Source organism: Lissotriton helveticus, chromosome 1_1, assembly GCF_964261635.1.
Source record: "Lissotriton helveticus chromosome 1_1, aLisHel1.1, whole genome shotgun sequence".
In the NCBI taxonomy this organism is placed as follows: domain Eukaryota; kingdom Metazoa; phylum Chordata; class Amphibia; order Caudata; family Salamandridae; genus Lissotriton; species Lissotriton helveticus.
In genome coordinates, this window is record NC_136057.1 from 2,083,925,267 (window position 1) to 2,083,944,601 (window position 19,335).

Consider the following 19,335-nt stretch of genomic DNA (forward strand, 5'->3'; position numbering starts at 1 on the left):
AGTGGATGCATCCGTTATCACTGTGGCCACAGCTTGAGGAAGTTGGAAAGGCTTCCCTTGAGACTGGTTGCCTTCCACTCTTCACCAAGTCAGATCGCTGCAGTTTTTCTGGAGATCCTCACAGACTCCCTGAGATCTCCATTGTGTTGATACCACTGCCTGCGGAGGCACCACTGGAGTGGACTCATGTGCCAGCGTGCATTGATGACCAACAGAATGCAGGAAGCCATCAGACCGAGCAGGCGAAGGACCTTCAGGACTGGAACGACCGCTCCATTGTGAAATAAAGGAATCAACTCCTGTATGTCGCGAATCCATTGTGGAGGAGGGAATGCAGGACACACAGTTGTGTCCAGTACCGCACCAATGAACAGGTTGCGCAAGGAGGGCACCAGGTGAGATTTGGGTACATTTATCGAAAAACCCAACCTGTGTAACAACTGAGTTGTTTCCTGCAAATAATGGAGCACTATCTCTGGGGATTCGGCTTTGATCAGCCAATCGTCCAGATACCGGAACACCGGTATCCCCGATCTTCTGAGATGTGCCGCCACCACAGCCATCACCTTGGTGAAAACTTGAGGCGCAGTAGTAAAACCAAATGGTAGGACCACAAACTGGTAGTGCTGTTAACCCACCGTAAAACGGAGATACTTCCTGTGCAACTGCAGGATATGGATGTGAAAATATGCATCCAGCAAGTCTATTGACACCATCCAGTCTTCTTCCATCAGCGCCTGAAGAACCTGCGCAAGGGTGAGCATCTTGAACTTCTCCTGTTTTAGATAAAGGTTCAAGATCCTGAGATCCAGGATTGGACGAAGTCTGCCATCCTTCTTGGGTATCCAGAAATACCGGGAGTTGCATCCCTGACCCCTTTCCTGCTCATGAACCAACTCTATCGCACCCTTTCTTAACAGTGTCTGGACTTCCTCCTGCAGGAGTAACAGGTGTTCCTCCGTGCAAAAACCTTGGCAAGGAGGGTAATTTGGAGGGAATTCCCGAAAGGGAAGAGCATACCCATTTTCTACGAGATTGAGAACCCAAAGATCTGATGTAACCGATTCCCAATCCCGTAGAAAATAGATAAGCCGACCCCCTACAGGACCCGCATGATCCTGAATGGCGGATCTAGGGCTGCTTTTCTGTGGCTGGGGGGTTGGAAGAGGTGGAGGAGGAGGAGGCCTGACGTCCTCGAGGATGAGGACGCGCTCTTTGCTTACCCCTGTAAGACCTGTACAGGGGGTTTTACTGCTGCTCCTGCTGCTGCTGCTGCTGTTGACCTTGCCGGTAGGGGCGAAAGGAAGAACATCCACAACCGCTATACCTTTTGGTAGATGAACCCCTGGTCTGCAGCCCCAAATATTTGGCAGTAGCCCTAGTGTCCTTAAATCTCTCCAAGGCTGCGTCAGCTTTTTTCCCAAAAAGCCCGACACCGTCAAAAGGCAGATCCAATAATGCGGCCTCAACGTCCGGCGAAAAGTCCGATGACTTCAGCCAGGCAGATCACCTAGAGGCAACAGCGTTTCCCATGATGCGAGCAACCGAATCAGCAGTGTCCAGCCCACTCAGGATCACCTGGCGTGCAGCCGCCTGTGCATCAGTCAACACCTCCTCAAAATCCTTCCTGTTGTCATCAGGAATTTTAGGAGCCAACAGACGCAGCGAATCCATAAGGGCATGAATGTATCTCCCCATAAGGCAAGTGGCATTAGTTGACTTTAAAGCCATACTCACTCAAGAAAAGGACTTCTTAGCAGTCTGGTCCTGTCTCTTGGCATCCTTATCCCAGGCACTTGAGGAAATGCCCCACAGTCTTTTTAGAACAGGCTGCCTGAATAACAAGACTTTCAGGTGAAGGATGTGACGTCAAAAATTCAGGGTCCCCATGTGCAACTCTATACCTCCTTGCAACACTTTTAGACACTGCAGGAGCTGTTAGAGGCTTGTTCCAAACCTTCAAAATAGGCTCAGTTAAAGCCTCATTAAAAGGGAGCAACGGCTCAATTACAGAACTTGGGGAATGGAGAACCTCAGTCAAAAGATCAGATTTAAATTCGACCGTAGGCAAGGTTAAATTCAAAAGTTCTGCAGCCTTCCTCATAACCATGTGGTATGGCTTAACATGCTTTGAATGAGCATCAGATACAGATGGCAGCTCCCATTCAGAAGAAAGCTCCAGACCACTAGCCTCCGCTAGATCTTCAAAACAATCATCTTGAAGCTCACCTTCCTCCATCTCAGCCTCAGCCTCCATTTACCTTTGTTCTTCCAAAAGGCGCTGAGCATCCCTCCTAGATCTCTCCTTCAACAGCCGCGCTGTAGGATCCGTGAACGACTCCGACGGAGCCGGGATCGACGTCGGGATCGACTCCGAAGGCCCAGGGCGCTGTTCACGAGGTCGACTCGGAGCAGGCGACGTCGGTATCGACATCGACGACCTCGGCGGAGCCGAGTACTGCCAAGGCGGCGTCGGAGCCGGCATGAAAGGTATAAAGGGAGCTGGAGAACAGGACTGGGGAACTCCTAAATTAAAAGCCAGAGGACTCATAGGAACCGAAGGTGCACCAGAGAGGTACCATGCTCTGGAAAAGACACCATACATAGCATTTAAAAATGCCGAAGAGTCTTGACCTGGGGCCAGGAAAGGAGGGTGAGAACCCTCAGACTGACCCTTAATAGGCTCCGGATTCGCCTCTTCTTCCACAGGTATGGAACCCTCATCCAAAGGGACCTCTTCATCCTCTCGAGCCGGGGACGGCACCGGAGATGGATTCGGAACCGGAGTCGGTGAACGAGCTAGCGATTCCAAAGGCGAAGCCTCACCTTCTAGATCCAAGACTTCCGGCGATGGAGACACAAAATCCTTCCCATGCTTCTTCTTAGGCGACTTCAGTCTCGAGTCCGAATACTTACCGGAGTGATGTCGAGACCCATGCCTTCGTTTCTTATGTTTTTTCTTTGACTTCGAAGCATGATCAGATGAAGACCTCAAAGGCGACGCCGTACGGGATCTTGACCGCGACCTCAACCTCGACTTCGACCTCGCCCTTCTCGAACGTGATCTCGAAGTCTTCTTTTCTTTACTACCTCTCAACTTCGCCATAAGAAGCTTGGTCTCCTTCTCACGAAGCGCCTTCGGGTTCACTTTTCTACATGAAGAGCAGCCGCTACATCATGGTCCAAACTCAGGCAACAGATACAATCCTCGTGCGGGTCCGTGATAGACATCATCTTGCCGCACTCTACACAAGGCTTGAACCCGGTCTTCTTAGTCGACATCGCTGGAGACACAAAGAAGCAGGAAAATCGAGAAAACAGTAACAAAGTTACCAAACAGCTACAGAGATTCCCAGAAACCGTTAGCGTCGACGACGCGGAAAAAAGGGAACTGATATCATCACGCCGGTGTGGGCCTATTATGGTGTCGGTGATGTCAGCGGAGTTGCGTGCGATGCCTTGCCTCTATGACGTCGTCCACGTCGGCAAGAAGCTACAAAAAGAATTTCCGAATGTTGCTGACAGTTAGGAATCCACTTGCAGATGTATCTATCAGAAACAGTTTTAGCACCATTGATATCACCTCGGGGTAACTTCAAATCAAATTGGTACCTTTAGATTTGGCAGGCTCCCGTTTGGCCTGGCTTCAGCTGCTTCTATTTTTCAAAGGGTGACGGAAAGAGTTTTAAAAGACATTTGTGGTGTCTGTGTATACCAAGAGGACATCTTGGTCTTTGGTAAAGGTGTGGCTGATCATGAGAGATGTTTAAGAGAGTTGTTGGGTAGGCTTTCCAAGGCTACTCTCACCATAAAACCGGAAAAATTAAAGTTTGGCATGAGGATGGTTGACTATTTGGGGCATACCATATCTGGTAATGGGGTATTTCCCAAAGCAGAGTTGTTTGATACCATTTCTAGAATGGTTTCGCCAATATAGCATGAGGAGTTAATGACATTTCTAGGCATGGTGCAGTTTTTTGGGAAGTTTCTCAAAAGTGTTGCTGACATGAGTGCCAACATGAGGTGCCGATTGAGGAAAGGTGTGCTTTTTTTGATTTTATAACTTTGTTTACCATTTAGTATATCAAAGAGACATAGTCATGGGTGGTAACTGTCATTGCAAATGCGATAGATGACGTGGAGCATCAAGCGTCATAGCAATAATCAACATGAGTAGTGACTATTAATGCAAAAATACTAGCAAGGCATGAAAGAAATACAGTCCCAAAGGCCTATCCCTCCAAATCGAGAGCAACCCCCACCCCCAACCATCCCCCCCCTACCTCCAACAGCAGGACCATGTCCTAGCCCATTCCCAGTCACCCAAAATCAAGTAATATTCAAAAAGACAATAAAACTTTGGGGTATCATTAAGCAAAGGAAATCAATCAGTCGGAAAGGGTAAAACTAATTACCCAACCCTGTAGGGACAATACCCCATCCCAGTTGGGAGTCAGTGGCCGGTCTAGCTTTTTCCACATAGGACGTATATGGACACCAGATGTCTTTGGGGCAGGAAGAGCCAGACAGTGTACTGGAATATATTTCACTGTTGATGTTGCAATAGGCCAGACTGTTCAGCCAGCCTTGTAAAGTGGGAGTTGAACAACGGCCCCAGTGCATAGCTATTTCCCTCTTGGCTAGCAGCAGGCTGAGCGATGCAAACCTCCTGATTTTTTTAGGAAAATTAACCACATACCCCAGTAGTGCCACTTCAGGTGGTGGAACAAGGGACAGCTCAGTCATATCGCCCAGTGTACTATGCACCCCCTCCCAGTATGACTGTAGTTTTGGGCAGGTTAAAGTGAGGTGTGCAAAATCAGCATGAGGGGAGTTGCATTTATGGCAAACATAGGATCTTCAAGGGTATAGTCTGTGGGTCTTGGCGGGGGTGATGTATATCCTGCGTGGGAACTTAAAGTGTAGTATTTTATGCCTGCTGTTGAGTGACTCTTCCTTTGTTACTTCACAGCATTTAGCCCACTGGTCATCAGTGATGGGGCGGCCTAAAGCTTCCTCCCAAAGTTTGCGGATCTTGTCGTCATTGATTGGGATCATCGCAGAGCATGTCTTATATAATTTAGATATGAGATGAACCCCACTGTGGTTTTCAATGATGAGCGAGAGCGGAGTGAATGAGTCTGGTTCAATCCGGAAACCAGGTAGAGTGGCACGAAGCGCCGAACAAATCCGGCCTAGAACAAAGCTGTCCATAAATTTGGCGTAGTGGAAGCGGACATCCTTTGTCTCCAAGAAAATGTGACCATCCGGGTATAAATCACCCAGTTTAGAATTGTTGAATTTGGCCAAAGTGTGCTGCACCAGCTTTTCACCAGTGATTGGCAAACAGCGGGCATTAGGGACAGGAAAGAGCAGAGGAATACAGTAGGAAAGATGTTGCTTTTAATTGGGATGGGGCGTGTTAGGAGGAATATATTAATCTCAAAACAAAAGTTTCTGAGGGCTGACCCTAAAATAAAAACATTTGATCAAAGAAACAATCTTTTGTCACAACTGATGCCAGTCTCAAAGGTCTTGGTGCAGTTTGCAACAGAAGGGAGACAAAAATGTTAATACCATTATGTTTATCTCCAGTGGTTTGAAAGATGCAGAAACACTGTACTTTGTGATTGAGAGGGAGGCCTTAGCTGTACATTGGGCTGCCAAGACGCTTAAGAAGTTCTTGTGGGGTTCAAAGTTTGTGGTACGATCGGATCATAAACCTCTTGTTGAGGTTTTTGCAAAGAAGGGTTTGGACCAGGTTTCCAGTAGGATAACCAAGTGGGTAATTGTGTTTCAAGAGTACAAATTTCACCTGAAATATCTTCCAGGGGTGAGGAACACAGTTGCGGATACCCTCTCTAGATTGTTCTCTGTTGAGGATGTTTCGTCTGATGATTATGAGTGTCCTGATGAAGAGGCTAACTTGGGGGGCCTGGCTGGTTGCAAAACCATTTCTGAGGTTATGTGGCGCATTGCGATTTACTCAAATAGACGTCTCAAGGAAGTGGTGCATTTGTTGAAGTGTGGTTGGAATGCCAAGAAAAGCAGTATCTCTGGATGTAAGTCCTTTTGGAAGGTTAAGGGTGAGTTGAGTGTCAATAAGGGTCTGCTTTTCAGGGGGACTAAATTGATTCCTCCAGAGAAACTGAGGGAAAAGATAGTTGAACTTGCTCATGGTTCTCATGGGAATGTCTAAATGTAAGGAAAGGTTTTGTTGTTCCTACTGGTGGCCTGGGATGGATAAGAGGATTTAGAGACTGATCTGGGAATGTTCGTTGTGTGCACTCCGTGACAAGACCAAACAAACTGGGGTTCAACCCATGGAAATTAGGAAATTACCAGATGGTCCATGGTGTGACATTGCATTAAACATCCTGTGACCTGTTCATGGTGAAGGCGTGCAGAGATTTGTCATTGTGGTTATCAACATGTTCTCCAGGTTGCCAGAAGTTTGTATTTCTAATTCCACTAAGATCAAAGAAGTTATCAAATTCTTGGATATTCATTTTAGTCGGGAAGGGTTCCCTTGCACTATTCTCACTGACAATGGTGTGCAGTTAGTCATAAGGAAATGAATGAGTTTCTGTCTGATAGATCGATTAACCACAAGAAATGTTCACTCTATCATCCAGAGACAAATGGGATGGTGAAGAGGCTAAACAGGGTTCGTAAGGACACTATTGCGTTAGCTAAATCAAATTCTTTTAACTGGAAAGAGGAATTCTTCAAGCAGGTTGAAATGTATAGGTTCACTCCTCATTGCACTACGGTGGAAACGCCTTTCCAGCTCTTTAGAGGTAGGTTAGCAAACACATTTGTGGAACCTCCCTGGGTCAATGAATTTGAAGAAGTTGGCAAAAAAATTCATTATGACAATTGGCGCATGAGAGAAGTGAAAAGGTTATGCAGATGTAGAAATATTTGGAAGATAAACATTCAGTGAAGAAACTAAATGTACAGGTTGAGGATTTGGTCACAATCAAACGACCAGGATTGGGTGGTGTTACGAAATATTGCAACCAATTCTTGTTGTCAAGACCTTTAACAATGCTGTACGTATGCAAGATCACCACATTTGGAATACAAATAGACTTTTTGTACATAAACATGCTGGTGGTAATGTCAAAGACTCATCTGAGTCAGAGGGTGTTGTTGTCACCATGAAGTCTGGCAGATTGGTTAAAAAAAGCTTAGCATTTGAAAGATTTTGTTTGATTTCCTTGGTGGGTGGTATCTTCATAAAGGTGTTGGGCTCTATCTTTTCCATATGCACTATTCTCTTCATTGTTATTCTGTTATTTTTTGTTTTGTTCGTTATCAGAGGAAGGAAGTGTGTGGTATTCCCCATAAGCACAGCTGTGTCTTGAGATGGCACAGCCTGGGGGAGGGGAAGAGGGGGGTCACTATGACGTCACATGCTGTGGGTCTCCAGGGTGACAAAATGTGATGAATTGAATGTACCTGTCAGTTGGAAGGAGTCCTGCTAATGGATGGCTGGGATCTTCTGTGAATAAAGAAAGATGAATCTTCAACTGCTCTCCTGACTCTTTATACCCAATTGCTCCTCGGCAAGAGGATTACTTGAATTGCCACAAAGAGTTACTTAAATATTTGCTAGGCATAGTCAGCAACTTTTGTTTTACACAGGCTTTTCATAAAATTATTTAAGCTCTAAATACCAGTCAGGAGAACAAGTTACAAGTTGAAGACAAAGTTCCTGTTTATTTTCGCATGGCACTCCAGATTTGGTAACCTGAAAAACAAAAGAAAAGAGAAAACCTTTCTAGAATTGCTGCTAATATGAAAAATTAAATACAGTCCATGGGTCCATAAACCTAATGGATAGAACTCAAAAATGGGATACATCAGCATGCCTTTTGTTAGTCAAAACCAGGGCATTAAATAAAGCATGCACTGTAGGTTAACATTCAGATTTCCTTCTGGTCCGTTTTGGTGGTTTTAATACATTTGTACATAAACCAGAGCTGTTTTAAGGCAAGGGCAACGTCGGCAATTGCCCAGGGCCCCACCTTCCAAGGGGTCCCATAGAAAATTGATGGAGACTTTCAAAAGACACACAGTAGTGTGCATAAAAAAGAGATTCACTTATAAACTGACAGCTGGGAATGTCTCCTTCACAGAAGGGGAGTATGCATGCCTAGTCTGACTAACCTTAACTCTCTCTCAGGTACTTTAAGTTTTTCTCCTAACTATCTTTGATTAATTTTAGAATCATTGCATAAGTACAACAGCATACAACAAAAGAATAGTACATCCTCTTTCTGTTGCCATTCTCACGTATATAGTCTGGGTTCCCATTTCACTCATCAGCGTATGTGTCCCTCCTTCATCACATAATGTCATACAGTTCCTACTTTCTCAGTAAGATTGTGCGTTTAGGCAACATAAGCTTCTAAACAATGTGGAACTGAGTCCACTCATACCATCAGAATATGTTGGCTTAAATCTTGGCTAGTTCACAGTGCGCCATCCAGACCCCTAACTTGATAGGGCACTAGATGGTGTCTACAACCTTAGAACATGACAACCATAATTCCCCAAAGGAAATCATGGAAACACATCTCACCCTTTCATTAATAACTCAGGCATGCCCAAAGGGAGATACAAGAAGTACATACATTGGCATTTCAAATATTTATTGAAGCAATTGGACTCTTGTATAAAATACATACGCTGCAATGATTATAGAAGGAAACACAATAGTGTAACCAGCCTTACAAGAATGATGAAGAATGTAAACAAATGAACCATTGTGCTATTACATTGGATATATTAATACATATAATTGTACTCCTACCTAGTGCTTCCTATCTTAATAAGCATAGGGTGTACGGGTCAGCCAGAATAACTTAGAGTGCTCTATCTCCCTAGTTACCTGAGGGAGAGTGTCATCTGGTAGCCAGTCTAGGCTGCCGTTCTTCTCATGATGGTGTTAGAATTCAGCTGGGAAAGATTTCACGCTTGGGTCAACCATCAACAATCTATCGAGCTGCTCCTCTGCCGAAACAACAGCTTAATGCAGTTGATATAATAAACTTGACTCATTCATTCTGAGCCTAAACCCTGATCCTGTTGTCATTGTTGATTCTATCCACCCAGAGCTGCTACCGAACGAACAACAAACAACAACCTTTTGTGCAGTGTACTAAGTTTTTGCACAGAATGTTCAACGGCCTCATAATGTGCCTACAAAGAAGTGTAACTGTAAGGAATACCATTTCTAAGTATATTATCTCATGAGGCCACCTCATTGCTCAAAAAGATGTAAACTTTAAACATGAACAAGTAAAGGGAAGAATTTATGCCAGGGACTATGTAACTTTAAATCTGTAAGCTTACTAAATAAAGTTTTATATTAAACCAAAAGAACAAGTTACTTACTTTCGGTAACGCTTTTTCTGGTGGATACAGTATCTGCCTGTGGATTCCTTGCCTTATGAATATCCCCTGTGCCAGCATTCTGCGGAAACCTTTTTCTAGCTCTCCACGCCGACAAGGTTGTCACAATGCCATGGCTACGCACACGGCTCCGCATGACGTCACTGGAGCCATAAGAGGACCACGTCGGCGTGATAACGTCAGTTCCACCCATTTTCTCCATGCCTCCGAGGCAAACGGGCAGACGGACCGTAGAGACAATGCATACATAGTACACAATATTCACACAAATACACACAGTGAAAAGTGAAATAGGAAAGCAAAAGAAAGCAAGCATTTCCTATAAGCCTACACAAAGGCAAACAGAGGCAATACAAAATGACAACATGAAACAACCATATTAACCAATACCTATTTTAAGGTATAAAAGGGTGGACAACGGGGAGGCGGGTGGGTCAGTGAGGAATCCATAGGCAGATACTGTATCCACCAGAGAAACCGTTACCGAAGGTAAGTAACTTGTTCTTCTGATGGATACATCTACCTGTGCATTCCTCACCTTTTGAATATTATCCCACAGCAGTCCAACCCCCGGAGGAGTGTGTCCACCCTTCTATACCAAAAAGTCTTGCAGAACAGAGTGCGCAAAACGGCCGTCCCTCCTCACCTCGGAATCTAAGCAGTAATGCTTTGCGAAAGTGTGGAGAGAGGCCCAAATTGCTGCCTTACAGGTGTCCAACACAGGAACACCTCTGGACAAGGCAGAAGTAGATGATTTAGCCCTGATGGAATGAGCTCTAATGCCTTCAGGAGGCTCCTTATCAGCCAGATCTTGATGCACAAGATGATCCACCTGGATACAGTGCGCTCGTGCACCGCCGTACCCTTCATGCATCCAACGTAGCTCACAACGAGCTGATCGTCCAATCGCAAGTCCTTCATTCTATCCAGATAGAAACTCACCGCCCTCTTAGGATCTAAGTGGTGAAGCCTCTCCTCCTCTTTGGAAGGGTGAGGGGGGATAGAAAGTAGGGAGGGTAATGGACTGCCCTAGATGGAAGGGAGTTACCACCTCAGGCAGAAAAGCAGCCCTGGTCCTCAGAACCATCCTTTCAGCATGACGAATCAGAAATGGAGGCTTAGAACTCAAAGCCTGCAGCTCACTCACCCTTGTGGCCGAAGTGATAGCCACAAGAAAGACTGTTTTGAAGGACAGCAGTCTCAAAGGACAACTATGCATGGGTTCAAATGGGGAACCCATTAAGAAAGTTAAAACTAGATTTAAATCCCACTGGGGCATAATGAAGGGAGTGGGCGGAAACATATTAGAAAGCCCCTTAATAAACCTTAAAAACAATCAGAGATTTAAAAAGAGACGGCTGATCAGGCAAACAAAGAAATGCCAATAAAGCCAACAAATATCCTTTAACAGTAGCCACAGCACAACTCTGCTGGGCCAAATGCAGTGAAAATAAAGAACATCAGAAAGATGAGCTTTTAAGGGATCAATAGACCTCTCCCCACACCATTTAACAAATCTTGACCACCTTTAGGAGTAAATAGACTTGGTGGAGTGTCGCCTGGCCGAATTCAGGTTTCCCCGTTCAATCTCCAGACATGAAGGTGCAGGCTCTAGAGGTGGGGTGTAGAACCAGCCTCTTCGACTGTGAGAGGAGGTCTACCCTGAGAGAGAGACGAGGCCGAGGGTGCAATGAGAGGTGAAGAAGATCTGTGTACCACACCCTTCTTGGCCAATCCGGGGCGATCAATATGACTTGGGCGCGGTCTTGGCGAATCTTCCTCAGAACCCGAGGAATCAAGGGTATGGGGGAAATGCGTAAAGGAGTTGTGAACTCCAACTCAAATGAAACGCATCCACCACACCCCCTGCATCCGAAACTGGAGACTGCAGAATGACGGGCAGAGAGCGTTCTCGAGAGTGGCAAACAGGTCCACCCGAGGAGTCCCCCACGTCTGGAAGATGTGTCAAACTACCTCCGGATGAAGCCTCCACTCGTGGTCGGTGGAGAACTGCCGACTGAGACTGTCCGCACGCACATTCAGCACCCCGGCCAGATGTTTTCCCATCAAACAAATACGATGTTCCTGAGCCCAGGACCAATGCCGTAACATCTCTCTGCAGAGACGGTACAACCCTACTCCTCCCTGCTTGTTGATGTACCACATCGCAGCAGTGTTGTCCGTCAGGACCTGAACCGACTGACCGCTAAGGGAAGGGAGAAAGGCATTGAGCGCCAAATGTATCACCCGCAATTCCAGAAGATTGATATGAAGCAATCTTTCCTCTGGAGACCAAAGACCCTTGATCTCCAGATCCCCCAGATGAGCACCCCACCCGTTATCACTGTGACCACCGATGGAGGAAGATGAAAGGGCTTCCCTTGAGAAATGGTTGCCCTGCACACTCCACCAAGGCAGATCCGCTGCAGCTTCTCTGGAGATCCTGACTGACTCCCTGAGATCTCCGTTGTGCTGATACCACTGCCTGCGTGTATGGTTGACCAACAGAATGCAGGAAGCGAACAGACCGAGCAGGCGACGGACCTTCAGAACAGGAACAACCGCTCCCTTGAGAAGCAAGGGAATCATTTCCTGAATGTCGAGAATCCTTTGTGGAGGCGGAAAAGCTCAACACACAGTGGTATTCAGTACTTCCCCTATGAACAGGTTGCGCTGAGAGGGCACCAGGTGAGATTTGGGCACATTTATCGAAAAACCCAATTTGAACAACAGCTGGGTGGCTGCCTGCAGATGATGACGCACCATCTCTGGCGACTCTGTCTTCAGTAGCCAGTCGTCCAGGTAGGGGAAAACTGGGATCCCTGACCTCCTGAGATGGGCAGCCACCACCGCCATTACCTTGGTGAAGACTCGAGGTGCAGTAGAAGATCACACGGAAGGACCGCAAACTGGTAATGTTGTGAACCAACCGTAAAGCGGAGATACTTTCTGTGCGACTACAGGATTGGGATGTGAAAATACACATCCTGCAAGTCGATGGACACCATCCAGTCCTCTAGTTGCAGCGCATGAAGAAGCTGCGCTAGGGTGAGCATCTTGAACCTCTCCTGCTTGAGAAACATATTCAAGATTCTGAGATCCAGGATAGGTCTAAACCTGTCATCCTTCTTGGGAATCAGGAAATACCTGAAGTAGCCTCGCTGACCCCTTCCCTGCTTCGGAACCACCTCTATTGCACAGGACAAGAACCTCCTTCTGAAGAAAAAGTAAGTGATCCTCTGTGCAAAACCCTTGGCAAGGAGGGTAAGGAGGGAATTCCCTGAAGGGAAGGGCATGCCCATTTTCTATCAGATCTAAAACCCAAAGGTCCAAAGTTGTTAGGGGAAGGGCCAACTTCCACGGGAGCGAAGACAAATCCCCACACCTCCAAGACACAGCAGCAGGAATGCGCTAACAAGGTAGACCACACTCCTATCTGCTGTATCCTAAAAGTATGAGGGAATTTACCCAAGGAGTGTCCACCACTCTCCTCATACGTGGGGTAACAGAATAGTAGATAAGGCGTCTCCGGGAGGGGTGGTCCAGGCTAGGAAACAAAGATCAAGTTAGGAATAAACACAATCCCTATGCTTACATGAAACACCCTAAAACATTGACAAGTGTGATCACTCTTGGTTCTTACCCCAAATGTAGATCGGGCCGGCGTCAACGATGAGTCCAGGCAATCAGGGAGGGGTCCAACAGGACTCACGAAGGACTCAACACACCTCTGACGCAACGTAAATGGTAAGGGCAGGTGAGGTGAACTGGCCGGCTGACTAAAGAGGATCAGGCCAGCGGAGCAATAACACCAAAACACCATACAAAACAAACACAAAACAGAAAAGGAGTGAGGGGCACCGACCGGCTGCACAGGGGGCGAATACAGCGGAGCAGCACCCACTCAGGAGGTGAGACACCCGGCCCCTAGGAGGATAGGGCGGAGCGCTCACTCTCAAGAGGAAAAAACCACTTAAGTAAAGGGGCAAACCAAAGAGGTAACAGTGGTAGCAAAACCAGTATATAGCAAAGAGTGAACCGATAACGCCCGCAAAATGCGTGAGGAATAGCAGGGCGTCGCGTTCACTGAAAACGAAGCGGAAAAGAATACCGCTTTCACAACCAGACACCACACGCACACTCACAGGGTAGAAAAGCGAGTAGCAGAGGGTCAGGAGAGTCAGGTATCAGGCGACTAGAAGACAGAGCCCAGCAGAGCTCTAGACGGCAGCAAAACAACTCAAACAGGAACCAGGAAGTGGGAAGGGGGCGTGGTCACAGCAAGTAAGCCAAGCAATGATGGGAGGGCCCAGCTCCTCCTTATCCCCCTTAGGGAGCGTCAGGAAAGTACGGGTTTTGGTGCTAAGGGGTCAAATACAAATGCACAAACCGGAATGAAGCACACTTGCCAATGTTAATCCCTAACAAAAGTGACCAATTTCCAATCCTGGACAAAATGGGTAAGCCGACCCCCCACAGGACCTGCATGATCTAGGATGTTGGATCTAGGGCTGCTTCCTGCATTACCAGGAGGGGTTGGGGAGGTAGAGGAGGAGGAGGAGGAAGAAGGCTGACGACCCGCTCCACGAAGGCGACCTTTGCCTTCACCCCTGTAGGACTTGTACAAGGGGTTTGGTTGCTGTTGCTGCTGCATTGGCTGACGGAAACCACGAAAGGAAGACTTTCCAATGCCACAGTATCTTCTATAGCCATAACCCTTTCCCTGTATCTGCAGACCCAAGGATTACTGTCTTTGAACCTTTGCAGAGCAAAATCAGCTTTCTCTCCAAAAAGACTAGACCCATCAAAAGGAAGATCGAGAAGGGAAGCCTGTACATCAGGAGAAAACCCAGAAGACCTTAGCCATGCATGCCTTCTCGTTGCAATGGATGAACCATCACCCTGGCAACCGAATCTGCTCTGTCCAGTCCAGACTGGATGACTTGGCAAGCCACAGCCTGTGAGTCTGCCAGCGTCTCGCTGAAATTTCCCCGATTTTCCTCAGACAATTTTGGAAGAAGTTTTTTGGCAGAGTCCATAAGGGCATGAATGTATCTATCCAACAAAGAAGTAGCATTGGTGGACTTCAAAGCCATACTCGCCAATGAGAAGACCTTCTTTGCAGATTGTTCCAACTTCTTCGAATCCCTGTCAGTATGAGCCTGCGTAATGGCGCCTGTGGACTGCTTAGAACATGAAGCCTGCACCACCAAACTCTCAGGAGAAGGATGAGACAAAAGGAACACAGGATCCCCTGGAGCAGACCTGTACCTTCTGGACACCGACTTTGAAACTGCAGGAGCAGAAAGAGGATTGCGCCACACATCAAGGATTGGCTCAGTCAAAGCATCATTGAACGGCAAGAGTGGCTCAACCACAGAGGACGGAGAATGTGAGCAAATTAGGTTTATACTCAGCCAAAGGGGGATGAAGATCCAAGAGCTCCGCAGACTTCCTTATCACCGTATGGTAAGGTGCAACTTCCTTCGAGGGGTAAGCTTTCTGTGAAGCAAAGTCCCACTCTGGGGAGGGCTCAAGTCCACTTGCTTCACACAAACCCTCAAACCCACAAACATATCCTCAGTATCATAAATGTCACCTTCCTCCATTTCTTCAGCCTGGAACTGCTCCTCCTCGATCAACCTCTGCGCTTCTCTCCGCAAGGGCACCTTCAGGTTCATTTTCCTACAGCAAGAACAGTCCTCAACATCGTGATCTGATGATAAACACCACAGACAGTCCTCGTGGCGGTTAGTGATTGACATATGACCCCGCACTGTTTACAGGGCTTGAAACCCGACTTCCTTGGAGCAGACATGCCAAAACCACAGAAAGAAACAATCCAAAATACAAAGTATCAAGCAGAAAGTATGGAGAGTCCCAGAAAAACCATTAGCGTCGAAAGCGAGGAAAAAAGGGAACTGACGTCATCACGCCGACATGGTCCTCCTATGGCTCCGGTGACGTCATGCGGAGCCGCGTTCGGAGCCATGGCATTGTGATGACCTCGTTGGCATAGAGAGCTAGGAAAATGTTTCCGTGAAATGCTGGCGTAGGGGATATTCATAAGGTGAGGAATCCACAGGCAGATGTATCCATCAGAAAAAATTATTAAAACAAGGTTTAACTTGCATATGAAACCTAAAAATTCCAAAAGCTACTACGCTGTTTAATATTAAAAACAGAAGGAAAGCCAAATTGCATATATGTAAATCAATAAAATAAAAAATGCGCCATTTAATATTGGTCTATAAAAAGCAATTTTTCCTGTAAAAATAGGTGAATTAATAAAAGGTGTTGTTTTCTCAAAACTATAGGTGTGTTTAAATGTTCCGACAGTCAGACAAAACACTATTGCTCCCAACTTCGGCCGACAATGTTTTCATAGGCACCCCAGTCACAGGTTCCAAAGAACAAACGTGGTTCTATCCAACCCAATCAGCAGCTGCTGAAGGTGTGAGTCAGTAGTGGAGTTCTGCAGAAGATGAGTCAGGATCCAAAAATCCAGGAGCCGAAGCCACCAGCTGATAATATGTTATGTTAATAAGTCTTCTAAAGTGCATGTTTAAACAAATGTGTCTTGGCGCTGGCTTTAATAATGGCAAGAGAATAAACATATCTGTATCATCTAGCAGATGCTGAAAGCCAAGTCTTCAGTTGTTTCCTAAAGCATAACAGATTTGGCGCATTTTTAATGTGTAATGGTAAGGCATTCCAAGTTTTAAACATGCCTAGAAAGAAGCTCCTGCCACTGTAGGTGGATAGTTTAAATCTGGGTACAACAATGTTTTTGCCGAGGCTGATTGTAGAGTCCTACCTGGGGTTGAAACTTTGTTGAAGAGAGTTGGAACCTTGGCCATAGATTGCCTACGAAGCAATGAAGAGCGCTTTGAAAGTGCACCTGATAGGGAGCCAGTGCAGGTTTTTGATGGCTATGGCAATGGAGTGATGTTTGGGAATCTTTAGCAGGATTCTTGCTGCCGTATTTTGAAGTACCTCTACCCTGGTAATGATGTGCAGTGAGTAGTAAGCTGCTACAATAATCCAGTTTAGACAAAACTAGTGATGCGATAAGTGTTTTTTGGAGGTGCAAGGGGATAAAAGAGAGGATCTTTTTTAGCATTCTCAGTGAGAAATACCAAAATTGATAGGACACTGACTTGATTTGTGTAAGTTAGTTTATGGTCAATCAGAACTCCCAGATTTCGGGCCTTGGTAAAGAGGGCAGGCATAGGACCCATATCTATCGGCCAACATGATAGGTTCCAGAAGGATGTTTGTGCTCCAAAGAGTATTACTTCGGTTTTATCTGAATTTAACTTGAGACAGTTCCAGCTCATCCAAGAGTTGACTACCTGCATGCTGTCACAGAATCTGGTGCTTACTCCTGAGTCCTCTTTGGACAGTGAGACGACAATCTGAGTGTCGTCTGCTAGGACGTCAAGGAAAAGCCAAAGCGTTTGATTAAATTGGCCAGAGGTGTGATATAAATATATTAGATGAGGTGTGGGGAAAGTAAAGATCCGTGAGGGACACTGCTGGGTAAAAAGAAAGATTGAGATGGAACCTCATTAAGTCCTACGGACTGTTCTCTGTTCAGAAAGAAAGGATTTCAGTAGGTCCCATGGAATGCCAATAATATTGATTTCAGATAAACTGTTGAATAGGTCAGTGTGATCTACCATATCAAAAACAGATGACAAGTACGAGTGCTGCCCCTCGGCTCTGATCAAGCGCCTGCATGATTTCTTCGGTTGCCTTGATCAAGGCTGTTTCCTTGTTATGGCTGCTGCGGAAACCGAACTGCGTGGTGTATAGTGGTCATTGGATTGAATATGGTGCATCAGTTGAGTGTTTATGATTTTTTCAATATTAGAGAGAAAAGGGAGCTGTGACATAGGGCGATAACTACTAGGGTTTTTGGGGTCCAAAGTTGCTTTTTTTTAATAATGGGAGAATTGAGGCTCTCTTCCAAATAGATGGAAATTGGCCAGTCGAAGTCGTGATCTGGAAGATGCCTGTAAGCTGGGGAGGCGATAGTCTCCACCATTAAGGGGGCTCTCTTTGGAGGGCACGGGTGTGTGGGGAGCCAGACAATGTTATTTCAGTGAGTTAGTTCTATGGTGGGTGGTATAAATTTCAGAGACTTGATCCTTTCTTGCATGTGATGGTGGGGGCAATGATACTATCTGAATTGGGGGCAGAGCAACAAAATAGGTTGTAAACTGCTTCCACCTTTTCCAAAAATAAATCTTCTAAGCTATTGTAGAAAGATTGCCTGCTTGAGTTAGGTGTATCAAATACATCAGAGGTCAGCTTAGTCAGTGTGTGAAAAAGTTTGTTTGAGTAAGTTTTTAGCCTCCTCTATCTTTCTGGTAAAATTGGACAGTTCTCTTTATGAATAATAGATTTGTACACAGCTAGGCAGAGCTTGTAGTTAGTCTTCTCAGTCTCATTACAGTTTCTTCTGCCTGCTGCAGTTTTGTTTTTGTGTCCTTAGTTACCCTGTAAACCAAGGGAATGAGAGAGTCTTTCATTTGACTATCCATAGTTTAGATGGTGCTAATAGTTTGGCTGCTTTATCAACCATTGTGAAGGTTCTGCAACAGTTTTGTTACATGGGCAGAGAACAAACCTCCGCTGTTCTTATACCCTTGTAGCAAATGCCAAAATTGTTTTGGCAGAAAAAGTCATTTGAATTGTCGAACGTAGTTTTATATTTTTTGCGCAGTATATTGTTCATTAGCACTGTACTGTTCGTGTTCGGTACTGCAAATGTGCGAGCATCACTGTTTCATTGTCTATAGTCTAAGACTAAGCGATATGAATGATCTGGTTTTGCTACTGGAAACAAAGGATTGAGGTTATTAGGGGGGTGCATTTCTCAATTACACCGGGATATTCAAGTTGTGTTCGAATTTCTCTAACCTGTTGTTTAGCCTCATGTTTAATGGGGTATTGTGTTTTTACTAGTGGTCTTGACCTAATGGGTATATTTTGGTAAGGGAATCCTTCCTCCTAGCTCACATGATTGCAGTATAATGTCAAGGCTTGTGCAATGGCCAACTCCTTGGCGTGTGTATGTTTAAGTGATTCTGGAATGAGGTTGGGGATAGCGGGTAATATTACACTTTCGCCTCGTGGGACTTGTGTAACAAACTCAAGGTGACCAATCTTTTTCAGCCACGAGAATGTTGTAACCAAATGTAAAGTGCTCCCAAAAGAGAACATTAATTATCCAAGGAATATCACTCTCCATTTAGAGCTGTAATTCATACAGCTTACTTGGAACACTCAGTGCCTAATTACAAGGACCGCCAGACTTGTGGTGGGCGGCGATGGTGGTCTTCCGACCACCATATCACAACTTTGACGGTCGTGCCGCCCTGGGATCAACAACTCTTCCAGGGAACCGCCGTCCGTTGGCGGTGCAGCAGCAGGTTTTAGGCAGTAATATGCTTTGCAGGCCCGTCACAGTCTCACCAAGCATATTACTACTTTCCTCACCGCCACTGATTTCATGGAGGTCTTTCCTCCATGACAGCAGTGGCAGTGAGGAGAGAAAGGGGGCTACACAGGGCCCCTTGAGCCTCACTCTATGTGGGCGCACACAGGGGGGCACAATATGTGCCCCCCTGTGTGCATGCACCCCCAGTTCCAGCACGGCATGGACGAACAAGTTACTTACCTTCGGTAACGCTTTTTCTGGTAGATACTATATCTGCCTGTGGATTCCTCACCTTGTGAATACCCCCTTGCGTCAGCAACATTCGGAAATTCTTTTTTCGTAGCCTCGCGCCGACGTGGACTCCTGACGTCATAGAGACACGACCTCGCTCGCGACTCCGCTGACGTCACCGACGCCTATAATAGGCCCACGCCGGCGTGATGACATCAGTTCCGCCCTTTTTT

The 19,335-nt window shown here is 46.1% G+C and overlaps 1 protein-coding gene across 1 annotated transcript in view; it reads right to left on the reverse strand.

Moving 5' to 3' along the window:
• The window catches only part of DNAI3 (dynein axonemal intermediate chain 3), a 1,062,540-nt gene that overhangs the window by 484,465 nt on the left and 558,740 nt on the right, over positions 1 to 19,335 (reverse strand). The window contains exon 14 of the mRNA XM_078645562.1: positions 7,683 to 7,756. Coding sequence (XP_078501688.1) covers positions 7,683 to 7,756 — 74 coding nt within the window. The remainder of the gene's footprint in view (positions 1 to 7,682; positions 7,757 to 19,335) is intronic.